The sequence below is a fragment of the Oncorhynchus mykiss genome, chromosome 8 (assembly GCF_057628025.1).
Source record: "Oncorhynchus mykiss isolate SJ-2025 chromosome 8, ASM5762802v1, whole genome shotgun sequence".
NCBI classification, from domain to species: Eukaryota; Metazoa; Chordata; class Actinopteri; order Salmoniformes; family Salmonidae; genus Oncorhynchus; species Oncorhynchus mykiss.
Genome location: NC_143029.1, coordinates 18,301,748 through 18,314,949, shown reverse-complemented (window position 1 = coordinate 18,314,949; position 13,202 = coordinate 18,301,748). Strand labels below are relative to the sequence as shown.

The 13,202-nt window shown below is 40.5% G+C and overlaps 1 protein-coding gene across 1 annotated transcript in view; it reads left to right on the top strand.

The window, feature by feature from the left end:
* The window catches only part of LOC110529514 (dermatan-sulfate epimerase), a 31,113-nt gene that overhangs the window by 6,842 nt on the left and 11,069 nt on the right, over positions 1-13,202 (top strand). The window contains exons 3-4 of the mRNA XM_021611758.3: positions 1,784-2,037; positions 7,888-8,127. Of these exons, the coding sequence (XP_021467433.3) occupies positions 1,784-2,037; positions 7,888-8,127 (494 nt within the window). The remainder of the gene's footprint in view (positions 1-1,783; positions 2,038-7,887; positions 8,128-13,202) is intronic.

Sequence of the window (13,202 nt, the reverse complement as noted above, 5' to 3'; positions counted from 1 at the left end):
GGTTGAAAATGTCAGTTTAAGACACTTGTCAGTTGGTCCACGCATGCTCTGAGTACACGTCCTGGTAATATGTCTGGCCCCGCGGCCTTGTGAATGTTGACCTGTTTAAAGGTCTTGCTCACATCGGCTACGGAGAGAGTGATCACACAGTCGTCCAGAACAGCTGGTGCTCTCATGCATGCTTCAGTGTTGCGTGCCTCAAAGCGAGCACAAAAGGCCTTTAGCCCGTCTGGTAGGATTGACTCACTGGGCATCTCGCGGCTGGGTCTTCCTTTGTAGTCCGTAATAGTTTGCAAGCCCTGCCACATCTGAGCTGGGATAAAAAAAATCACATTTTAAAGTAAGGCAGCTTCTTTGATATTTGGCACGGAGTAAAGTGTATGGGTCCATGTGATGAGTGGAACGTATTTCTACCTACAGTATGTCTTTTATATGTTCTGAGAAGAATGATTGTCAAGATGGGGATGAAAATGTGCATGCACATGGCATGCACTTTAATGGTAACTGCTCAAAATACAATTTCCTTATTGGATTTTTATTTTACTGCCACATTTTACTGTCATTTTTACTATAATTACACAGAGAGAGCTTTTTAAGACCTTTTTAACACCTCTTAGCAGGTGTTATATGACATTAACGCATGGGTAAGGACTAATTTGCCAATTTCACAATTAGTAGCTCTTAAAAAACAATTCAGTCAGCATTCAAAATGTATGAGGTGCCAGCTACCTTTGAAATTGCACATAGTGCACTATATATCACTTTAAAAGGCAGTATATGTTGTTGGACTTTTAAGCATGTGTGAAGATGCTGTTTTGCATGTTTTTGGTAAAGAGAACTGAAAGTTATTTAGATCTTTGCCAAATCAGAAAAAATAAGTTAAAGTCTACACTTTCGATGACATTTAACTTACAAGAATATGTAGTTAACATTTTCTGTTTTTATTGTAGCTTATAGTACTGAGCGAATAGTTTGTTTTGAGGTCAGTTTGGTTTTGGTTCGATTAAAAAATAATCACGGTTTTCGATTTTGTTTTCGATCATGTTTTTAGACATTAAGTGCACTATGCTTTATGTGAGTTGAATGCTGTAACAACAGATAATAAAACTTTTCATATGCCATGATGGTAGTGACTGCACATTACTGCTTATCACTTAACCATCCTTTATTCACACTTTAATCAAATATTTCAGTTGTTGTGTATATTACATTTTTTTCAGGCCTATTTGATGACTTTATTATTTAATTCCAAGTCATCATCTCTATAGAGCTGCTGTCTGACAAAGTCACTATTTTGGTAGTTTTTCAAAGTAAATAAGGCATACTTTTATGACTGCTGAATAATAAATATCAGTCTTAGCTTAGACAAGTAGGTGCACAATGGATTATAGGGACAAGAAATTCCCCGTTAGTTAATTAATATGTTTTCTACACTAAACTTTGTAGAATATTGGCATTTTGGAAAGCCTCCTACATTGCTCAGTTCGAGCTTGATCTGATTTATCTCCTGAGAAACTGCTCATTGCACTCACAGAAAAAAAAATGAACGAAATAGAAATTCAAATAATTGAACAGATGTCGGTCAATTAGTTGTTTTAAAAAAAGAGAAAGCTCTAGCTGCCTTCCTTGGGCTCGAGTGAAAAAGGAATGCAAAATTAATTCAAGACTATTCGTAAGGATACTACATATTGTATTAAGTCTTTCAAAGTTAGGAAATGGCACAATATAAATCCGTATTTATCACAGAGGACTATACTCATCAATCATTTTCTGTGTGTTGCAGGTTGGTTAAAGATGCTCCTTGGGATGAGGTTCCTGTAGCCCACTCTCTGGTTGGCTTCGCTACAGCCTATGACTTCCTGTATGAGTACCTGAGCAAGGTGCAGCAGGAGCACTTCCTGCGGGTGATCGGTAATGCTACGCGCTTCATGTATGAGAAGTCCTACATCCGCGGCTGGGGCTTCCAGTACCTGCACAACCACCAGCCCACCAACTGTGTGGCTCTCCTCACTGGCAGCCTGGTCTACATGGCCCAGGGTGAGTACATCTGGTCCATACACTGTGAACGTGTGTGTGTGTGCAGATAAACACAAACAAATGTATTATTACATCATCAGCTCTCAGAGGGTTCCTACAGTTTTTACTCTGTAAACTAGATCATGTCATTTTGGTGGTGGATCATTCTTGATACACACAGGAAACTGTTGAGTGTGAGAAACCCAGCAGCGATGCAGTTCATGACCCACTCAAACCAATATTTCGGGCAGCTACTACAATACCCCGTTCAAAGGCACTTAAATCCATGTCTCAATTGTCTCAAGGCTTAAAAATACTTAATTAACCTGTCTCCTCCCCTTCATCTAAACTGATTGGAGAGGATATAGCAAGTGACATCATTAAGGGATCATAGCTCTCATCTGGATTCACCTGGTCAGTCTATGTCATGGAAAGAGCATGTTTTGTACACTCAGTGTAGATCCAGTAGATTGGTCAGTTTCTACTTAGTCTATTCATGTTCCTGGAATACTGTGGCCTCTTCTTGTTAACTTGTGTCACATCCTGAGTTAGTCAAACATTCTGGGCTGGAATTTCCATTCAGTGAGCCCGGGTTTATTCTCCATAGCTGCACTTAATCCCTCATAATTGTTTCTCCAGCGGAGACTCTCCACACGATTCCATAACATTCTGGATTGACCTTTTCCCAGTGTTTCTCTTAGTAGAGACTTAAGGAAGGAACATAAGCCTGAAAAAGGGGCCTTATTATGTCCTGCTCATTTCAGAACTGTTCCTTCTATTGTTTTGCTTTCAATTTCCTGGTTGTGTTTTATTGGGTGTTTCAGGCAGAGGCAGAGAGGCCAAAGGAAGGTGAAGTTGTTCTTGTTGTTCCCAGCAGTGCTATGGTATATATTGGTTTGTTTACAAGGGATGTGTGAATGAGAGTTGATGTAAACTAAATGACAGCAGGTTTATGGAGATTACTGTGGTCATCGTGCTTTTTCTTGGAGTCTGGTTTATGATACTGAGCAGAGGGTTGAAAAAAAAGGGGGGGGGCAGGAGAGAGAGAGGGGGGGGGGGGTGCAGACTGGATAATTATAGTACCCCTTTTGTTTTGAATCAGCTTTTTTGTTTCAAGTCCAGGAAAAACCGAGTTTGGTCCAGCAGCTTTGGTTGTTAACTCTTCTGTTACCTTGGAGATAAACGTAATTTGGTCATGGCCTGGGGTCTATGTACTGACTGTATAAATGGTTAAAGCTGACTTTGCACCTGTATGTTTTTGATCAGCTGCAAATTGTTAAAAGGTAGCTTAACTAACTAACAGTTTTTGCATAGGGTATAGCAGATTGAGAAAATGCAGAAAACCGTTACCTTGCTCATTCTTGGACCAGTTTATTTAGGGGCCTAACTCTGGCATAATTATTTTACTGTGTGCATATTCACTTCCTGCATTCCTTTGTCATGAATTTATCATTCATATCCTGTGCAAAAGTATGACATTACAGGCAAATATTATTCTATCAAGAACCCAGTGAAGAAATGGAACTTTGCCACTAAGGTTCTGCCAGAAATCAATCCTAGCAAACATTGGCTTCATGTCACATTTCATTCAGAGCCATTGTATTGCACATGTCTATAGTACTGAGATTTATGAAAGAATACAGCACCTCTCTTTAAAATATGTGTATTATTTTATAGGGGACGTAAAAAGCCCATTTGAAGCATTTATTTATAAGGAAGGGATAGGCTCCATCTGTTGGAAATAAAGGAAGACATATCTGTCCAAAGCATAAAACCTCTTAAGACCTCTATGAGAAAGTTAATCTCAGCATATAGCTACTGTGTACGCTATAGTCTTATCATCAGAAGGGATATTGTATGGGCTCTATCCAAAGGGTGAGTCACGGGGAGAGAGTGGATCAGATGACTAGATCGCAGGACAGCAACTGATATGGGATCAGTGCATTCTGGATTCCGGTGTCTGCATGTTGACGCTTGGCGGCTGGTCTGCCTTGCTGGGATCCTAATTGGACAGCCATGTGTGCAGTAGTTTACCATGGGTTCATCAGTACTTAACCATCAGGATTTCACCCTAAGACCTGGATCATCCACCTGTCTGCTACGGCCACCAGGTGCTCAAGTTGTATTATTTAGTGTAGAAAGTTGGGACTCTGGGAGACATTCAAAGTCATAGCCACAATCAGACTACATTGTGTTGCTTCCTTAAACAAAATCTGTTATACATGAACACTTGATTGATTTGTCAAAAAGTGTCTATTTTACACGTACTGTATGACCTATGGGCAAAATGGGTTGAGTCGACCTAGTTCCCTCATTATTTCAATGTAATTTACATCATATTCAAACACGAATTAACAACAGGGTTGGTTTACATTTTGACAGTTTGTTGAGAACTTTATCAGATGTCAAATAAAATTGTATGTAAAGTACCAGTCAAAAGGTTGGACACAACTACTCATTCAAGGGTTTTTCTTTATTTTAACAATTTTTACTATATATTTTATATTTGAGATTCTTCAAAGTAGCCACCCTTTGCCTTGATGACAGCTTTGCACACTCTTGGCATTCTCTCAACCAGCTTCATGAGGTAGTCACTTGGAATGCATTTCAATTAACAGGTGTGCCTTGTTAAAAGTTAATTTATGGAATTTCTCAATGAGTTTGAGCCAATCAGTTGTGTTGTGTGACAAGGCAGTGGTGGTATACAGAAGATAGCCCTATTTGGAAAAATACCAAGTCCATATTATGGCAAGAACAGCTCAAATAAGTGAAGAGAAATGACAGTCCATCAAACCCTAAGACATGGAGGTCAGTCAATCCAGAAAATGTCAAGAACTTTGAAAGTTTCTTCTAGTGCAGTCTTAAAAACCATCAAGCGCTATGATGAAACTGGCTCTCATGAAGACCGCCACAGGAAAGGAAGACCCAGAGTTACCTCTGCTGCAGAGGATAAGTTCATTAGAGTTACCAGCCTCAAAAATTGCAGCCCAAATAAATGCTTCACATAGTTCAAGTAACAGCCACGTCTCAACATCAACTGTTCAGAGGAGACTGCGTGAATCAGGTCTTAATGGTCGAATTGCTGCAAAGAAACCACTACTAAAGGACACCAATAAGAAGAAGAGACTTGCTTGGGCCAAAAAAACACAAACAATAGAGATTAGACGGGTGGAAATCTGTCCTTTGGTCTGATGAGTCCAGATTTGAGATTTTTGGTTCAAACCGCTGTGTCTTTGTGACGCAGAGTAGGTGACGCAGAGTAGGTGACGGATGATATCCGGATGTGTTGTTCCCACCTTGAAGCTTCAAAGAGGAGGTGTGATGGTGTGGGAGTGCTTTGCTGGTGACACTGTCTGTGATTTATTTAGAATTCAAGGCACACTTAACCAGCATGGCTTTCATCAAGACAAAGGCTGGCTACTTTGAAGTGTCTAAAATCTAAAATATATTTTGATTCGTTAAAAACTTTTTTGATTACTACATGATTCCATATGTGTTATTTCATAGTTATGATGTCTTCACTATTATTCTACAATGTATAAAATTGAAAAATAAAGGAAAAGCTTAGTTTTTAGTAGGTGTGTCCAAACTTTTGACTGGTACTGTAGATCTGCCGTCTTTGCCTGGTGGGTACAGTATGGAAAATGATTTTGCCAATACTCTCAGCTTTAAGCAATTGTCTAGACTTGTTGATTCTCCCGCCTTGTATAATCTAAACCCACTTGATTGGCATCATGTCAATAAATGAAGCAGAAACTCTTGTCAGCCTACTATTATTGCATTTAACCTATGTCATATTTGGTTATTTCATTCTTAGAAATCATTCTTTGTTCATTCTTAGAAATGAAACAAGAGGCTTCAGGAATTTTCCTCAACTGGGTCCAGACACCTTTTTTGTGATTTCACAAATTTAGAGAAACTTTCCACGAACAGCAAATCCCCCAACAAGGCTCCAAAAAACCACCCAAATACATCCTTTTAGAATTGGCAAAGCTCTCAGTATTGTGATGTAAGTCTTTGGATGTTATACACATTAAATTATGTAATTCCAAACTTTATCCGCAACGTTATTTTCCATTTTGTTGTGTCTCGAGCGATACATCTCCGTCCATTTTACAGGTAACTGCCAAAAGATAAGAAACACTTGAGTAAACGAGTGATACAAAGTATATTGAAAGCATCCACACAGGAAGTTCCAGACACTTGTAGAATCTATGCCAAGGTGCATTGAAGCTGTTCTTGCATGTGGTGGCCCAACACCTTATTAAGACGCTATATGTTGGTGTTTCCTTTATTTCGGCAGTTACCTATAGGAGCAGGCTACACAGAAAATGGAACCGCTCGAGACGGCTCGAGTTGCGGGAAAGGGCATATAACGTTGCGGATAAAGTTCAGAATGACACAACTTCATGTGCACAACATCTAAAGACCTGCATCACAAAGCTTTTCTGTTTCTAAAAGGACGTTTTGAGGTGTTTTATTTTTTATTTTATTCATGTTTTTTAGGGCCCCCATACTACACAATGAGGATGAGGAAGTGATTTGCTGTTTGGGGTAAGTTTCTCTAAAACATGTCAAATCACAAAATAGGTGTTTGGACCCTTCTAGAACATGCCATTTAAATCAAAAATAGAGATTTGGTTGTAAAAAAAGAGAACTTCTCTTTTAATGGCTCATCAAATCATAATTAGTTTTTTAAAAACTCAAAGGAGTAGAAGGCAAGTCAAATGGCACCATATAAATAGTAAATCCCTTGACCTCCCACATTCCTGCGAACCACAGCGTCATGGTGTGGGAAACTAATGTGTACTGATGAGGGCTCCAGAGCTCCAGAGCCAGTAACATCACTAACAGCATGGCTGAAGAGAAGCCATAGATAAGGCCCCAGCATGACAGCAGCATTATCCACTCAGCCAGTCATTAGGTAAACTGAGGCACATCATTAGGCTCCAGATCGATTGTGGAGGTCATGGCTAGAGCACAGTGTTACTGTACGTGATGTGATTGAGCCATGGGTGGTAGAATTTCTTACTGGTCATTAAGATTATTGGATCTTTTGACTTTATAAAATTAATCAGATTAGTTTGGGTATTCCCCTGACTTGATTTAATTCTATGTATTTTTTCTATTCTTTTCTATGTACTTTTTATATTCTATTGTAATTATATAAAAAATGTTGGTTCATTAATTCCTACATGATGCCCTTGTCTAAAAATGGAAAATGCAGAACCGTCCAAACAGTGTGTGGACTTGAGAGTATGGAACCGGAGTGTGGGCATTAGTGTAGTGAGATGCTGTTTGTGTAAATGTGGTCTTTGTGTGCCTGCAGTTCCTGTTTAATGGTAAATACCTGCTCTGTGTAGGCCACTGATCTGCTAGCCCAAACCAAACACAAGGGTGGACTCCGGCTCAGGGGCTGGGCTGTGGGCACCGGTGAGTGGGTGGCTGGAGCCAGTCCACTAGGTAGCTGCCAGGCACCAGTGAAGGACTGGGATTCCTCAATGAAGTGTGGCTGGAGTGTTTATGTGGTCACTTCTTCTCATAGTAAACTCTGTGTGTGATCCAGAGAGCGAGAGAGAGCAGGAGAGAGAGAGAGAGAGAGAGAGAGAGAGAGAGGCTATACATTAGTCTGGTATGGTAGTATCATGCTTTCCATATAACGTGAGTATGAAGTCCCTGGAAATTAAGAAATCTGAATTTTAAATGACTGAGTAGCTTTAACTGCATTTACAACTACAGTACCTCACTTTAGACCACATATTACACCTAGTTACTTAGTTAAAGTCATGACAACAAACACTTTAGGTGGCTGACAGTAATCTATCTCAAACCCACTAAGCTGACCCTGGTTTCTCCTCTGTTCTGTTCCAGGTTATCTGCAGGAGGCCTACCTGTGGACTAAGCAGGTTCTGGCCATCATGGAGAAGTCTATGGTGCTCCTCCAGGATGTGACGGACGGCTCGCTGTATGAGGGCGTGGCCTACGGGACCTACACCACCCGCTCTCTATTCCAGTACATATTCCTGGTGCAGAGACACTTCTCCATCAGCCACTTCGACCACCCCTGGCTCCACAAACACTTTGCATTCATGTACAGGACCATCCTGCCAGGTAATACAACAATTGATGTTGTATACTCTGCTCTGCTCTGCCATTAAATTGCATAGAACATAATTAATGTTTCCCTTTGCAGAAGTTGCTTGGTTCTATTGACTTTTTACATCTAACTGTGCAGTCTAGATATCACGTGATATATTAAAAGGTCATATGGATATTGTATAGGGAGCAAGACCATTTTTAAAGGAAATACAGTGCCAGTCAACAATCTGTGAATAAGTGTTCATAAATGCCTTAGTGAACTGCTGAGGCACCCACCCTGGCCCTGCATCCAGCCAGCGTCCTTCTTGGCAATGTTTCCCAAGTTCTAAGTAGATCAGGTATGAAACCCCCTGAGTGCATTACCACCATGTTAGAGAGTGTAACTACTCATTTGTCCTGATATGGGATATGCATGCGTGCACTTAATAGCTTCCTGGAGGTCTATCAGAGCTGTGCTGATCGCTCTCCTCTGCTCTCCTCTCCTTTTCTGGCTGACTGTCTGAAAGTCAGGGGGAGGGCAGTGCTGGAGGAAGGGCCTCTTCCCAACACTTTGTATTGTATTGTATTGACTGGGGCTGAGCAGCTGTAGGAGATCTAGATTTGGACTCCCACAATATTCGGCATGGGGCATTTGTTTGTAAAAGATCTAGCTTTGCATCACGGCAGGAATGTTGTAAACAGACGGTATTTCAGAATGGGAAACACACACACCTAGAATCACACCGCTTGTGCACTATCACAGCTCAGGATGTGACCCAGATGCAGACACAGGAGGCGGATAGTTCCATACTCAGAATATTTATTTTACCAGTGGTAGAAAAAGTACCCAATTATCATACTTGAGTAAAAGTATAGATACCTTAACAGAAAATTACTAAAGTAAAAGTGAAAGTCACCCAGTAAAATACTACTTGAGTAAAAGTCTAAAGGTATTTGATTTTAAATATACTTAAGTATCAAAAGTAAATGGAATTTCAAAGATATACTTAAATATCAAAAGTAAAATTCCTTATATACAGTGCCTTGCGAAAGTATTCGGCCCCCTTGAACTTTGCGGCCTTTTGCCACATTTCAGGCTTCAAACATAAAGATATAAAACTGTATTTTTTTGTGAAGAATCAACAACAAGTGGGACACAATCATGAAGTGGAACGACATTTATTGGATATTTCAAACTTTTTTAACAAATCAAAAACTGAAAAATTGGGCGTGCAAAATTATTCAGCCCCCTTAAGTTAATACTTTGTAGCGCCACCTTTTGCTGCGATTACAGCTGTAAGTCGCTTGGGGTATGTCTCTATCAGTTTTGCACATCGAGAGACTGACATTTTTTCCCATTCCTCTTTGCAAAACAGCTCGAGCTCAGTGAGGTTGGATGGAGAGCATTTGTGAACAGCAGTTTTCAGTTCTTTCCACAGATTCTCGATTGGATTCAGGTCTGGACTTTGACTTGGCCATTCTAACACCTGGATATGTTTATTTTTGAACCATTCCATTGTAGATTTTGCTTTATGTTTTGGATCATTGTCTTGTTGGAAGACAAATCTCCGTCCCAGTCTCAGGTCTTTTGCAGACTCCATCAGGGTTTCTTCCAGAATGGTCCTGTATTTGGCTCCATCCATCTTCCCATCAATTTTAACCATCTTCCCTGTCCCTGCTGAAGAAAAGCAGGCCCAAACCATGATGCTGCCACCACCATGTTTGACAGTGGGGATGGTGTGTTCAGCTGTGTTGCTTTTACGCCAAACATAACGTTTTGCATTGTTGCCAAAAAGTTCAATTTTGGTTTCATCTGACCAGAGCACCTTCTTCCACATGTTTGGTGTGTCTCCCAGGTGGCTTGTGGCAAACTTTAAACGACACTTTTTATGGATATCTTTAAGAAATGGCATTCTTCTTGCCACTCTTCCATAAAGGCCAGATTTGTGCAATATACGACTGATTGTTGTCCTATGGACAGAGTCTCCCACCTCAGCTGTAGATCTCTGCAGTTCATCCAGAGTGATCATGGGCCTCTTGGCTGCATCTCTGATCAGTCTTCTCCTTGTATGAGCTGAAAGTTTAGAGGGACGGCCAGGTCTTGGTAGATTTGCAGTGGTCTGATACTCCTTCCATTTCAATATTATCGCTTGCACAGTGCTCCTTGGGATGTTTAAAGCTTGGGAAATCTTTTTGTATCCAAATCCGGCTTTAAACTTCTTCACAACAGTATCTCGGACCTGCCTGGTGTGTTCCTTGTTCTTCATGATGCTCTCTGCGCTTTTAACGGACCTCTGAGACTATCACAGTGCAGGTGCATTTATACGGAGACTTGATTACACACAGGTGGATTGTATTTATCATCATTAGTCATTTAGGTCAACATTGGATCATTCAGAGATCCTCACTGCACTTCTGGAGAGAGTTTGCTGCACTGAAAGTAAAGGGGCTGAATAATTTTGCACGCCCAATTTTTCAGTTTTTGATTTGTTAAAAAAGTTTGAAATATCCAATAAATGTCGTTCCACTTCATGATTGTTTCCCACTTGTTGTTGATTCTTCACAAAAAAATACAGTTTTATATCTTTATGTTTGAAGCCTGAAATGTGGCAAAAGGTCGCAAAGTTCAAGGGGGCCGAATACTTTCGCAAGGCACTGTATGGCAAACCAGACGGCACAATTTTCTTGTTTTTTAAAATTACGGATAGTCAGGGGCACACTCCAACAATCAGACATAATTTACAAATGAAGCATTTGTGTTAAGTGAGTCCGCCAAATCAGAGGCAGTAGGGATGACCAGGGATGTTCTCTTGATAAGTGCGTGAATTGGACCTTTTCTGTCCTGTTAAGCATTCAAAATGTAACGAGTACTTTTGGGTGTCAGGGAAAATGTATGGAGTAAAAAGTTAATTATTTTCTTTAGGAATGTAGTGAAGTAAAATTAAAAGCTGTTAAAAATATAAATAGTAAAGTAAAGATACCTCAAAAAACGACTTATGTTTTGTACTTTGTACTTACAGTTGAAGTCGGAAGTTTACATACACCTTAGCCAAATACATTTAAACTCAGTTTTTCACAATTCCTGACATTTAATCCTAGTAAATATTCCCTGTTTTAGGTCAGTTAGGATCACCACTTTATTTTAAAAATGTGAAATGTTTGAGTTTGAGTTTATTTTCATTTTTACACGGACAATGCACATTAATCAACGTTTCAGTAAACGTGCCGGTTTTAGCCAGCCGGCCAATTTTCAACCACAGTCCCTGGGCAGGTTATTAAAACAATTACAATCAATGAGCAGTGAGCACACACAGAGCAACATAGGACAAGCAAGACATAGCATGTAGACAGAGCAACATAGCACAAAAATCCATAAAAGCAACAAAGTGTTTCCACACCTCACAAGCTACAAACAACATGGAAAGCGGCAATACACAGCTAGGGATTATGTTCACAAATCTGATTGGCCTTGTCTGCATGTTTTTTTGTGATGCTGCATGTTTTTTGTTCACAAATCTGATTGACCCTATCTGCATGTTTTTTGTTCACAAATCTAATTGGCCCTGTCTGCATGTTTTTTGTTCACAAATCTAATTGGCCCTGTCTGCATGTTTTTTTGTTCACAAATCTGATTGGCCCTGTCTGCATGTTTTTTGTTCACAAATCTGATTGGCCCTGTCTGCATGTTTTCTGTTCACAAATCTGATTGGCCCTGTCTGCATGTTTTTTGTTCACAAATCTGATTGGCCCTGTCTGCATGTTATTTGTTCACAAATCTGATTGGCCCTGTCTGTTTTTTGTGACAGTGTGATAGGTGGTGCAGTTATGTGTGTCTGGTGGCAGTGTGTTCCAGACATGGGAAGCTCTCACAGAGAAAGCAGATTGACTAAAGGTGCTTTTCCATAATTAAGGGAAATATACAGTCACCTCTCATGGCAGACCTTGTGGATCTGCTGCCATATGTTTGGGTTTTCTGTTTAACAAAAGTGCTGAGTGGAGGGGGAGCCAGGTCATTTAGGATCTTGAATACAAGACATGCGTCGGTGTATTGCACAAGATTTTCCTAACTCAGGAGCTCATGTTTTCTGAGGATAACCCGTGATGGCTTTCTATCAAGCACTTTGAGAGCCTGTTTGTAGACAGACTGAATGGGTTTTAATGTTGTACAGCAAGCTTTGGCCCAACTAGTCGAGCAGTATGTTAAGTGGGGGAGTATCATAGATTTGAAGTACAGTTTTGCTACCTCTGTAGTCTAACAATTTCATATAAATCGGAAATTAGCTAGGTTGAATTTGGTTATTTGAATTACCTTTTTCACCTGCTTTTTAAAAAAGAGGTTGGAATCAAGTATGATGCCAAGGTATTTAAAATCCGATAACACCTGGAGATTATCCCCTGACACATAGACATCTGGCTCAGTAGCAATGGTTGCCCTCTTTGTGAAGAGCATGCAGACAGTTTCTTTTACATTGAGATTCAAACACAAGTCACTGAGCCACTTTGTAACCTGGACCATTACAGTAGTGAGTTCTTGTGCAGCTTGTTGTTTGCTCTTTGCATGCGCATATATCACTGTATCATCTGCATACATTTGAACTTCAGACCCAGTACAGACAGAAGGCAGATCATTAATGTATAGGCTGAACAGGAGGGACCCCAGTATTGACCCTTGGGGCACGCCCACATCATAACTAAGAGTGGGCGACAGCTCATTGCTCACTCTGACACACAGTTCTGCCTTCAAGGTATGATTTCATCCATCTCAAGGCATCGGGGGGAAAGTTGAACTTGGACAATTTTGTGATGAGAACCTCATGGTTAACAGTATCAAAAGCCTTCCTAGGTCCAGAAACACAGCCCCAAAAACGCCCCCTTTGTCCATCTTGGACAAAGGCCATCCACTGCTTTCCACTCCGGTGAGTATCGCTGGCTCGGAGATGTTAGGCCCAGGATTGAGTTGCACATCCCCGGAGAGCAGGAGGGTAGGTAACAGGTAGTTTAACAGTTTCCGATAAATGTTGGACTTGTGTTTGTTACGCCTAAGCGGTTCAGTGGAATAGGGAGCGAGGTAGACTTGGCCATTATTCAGAACATTATGGTATGCTGTT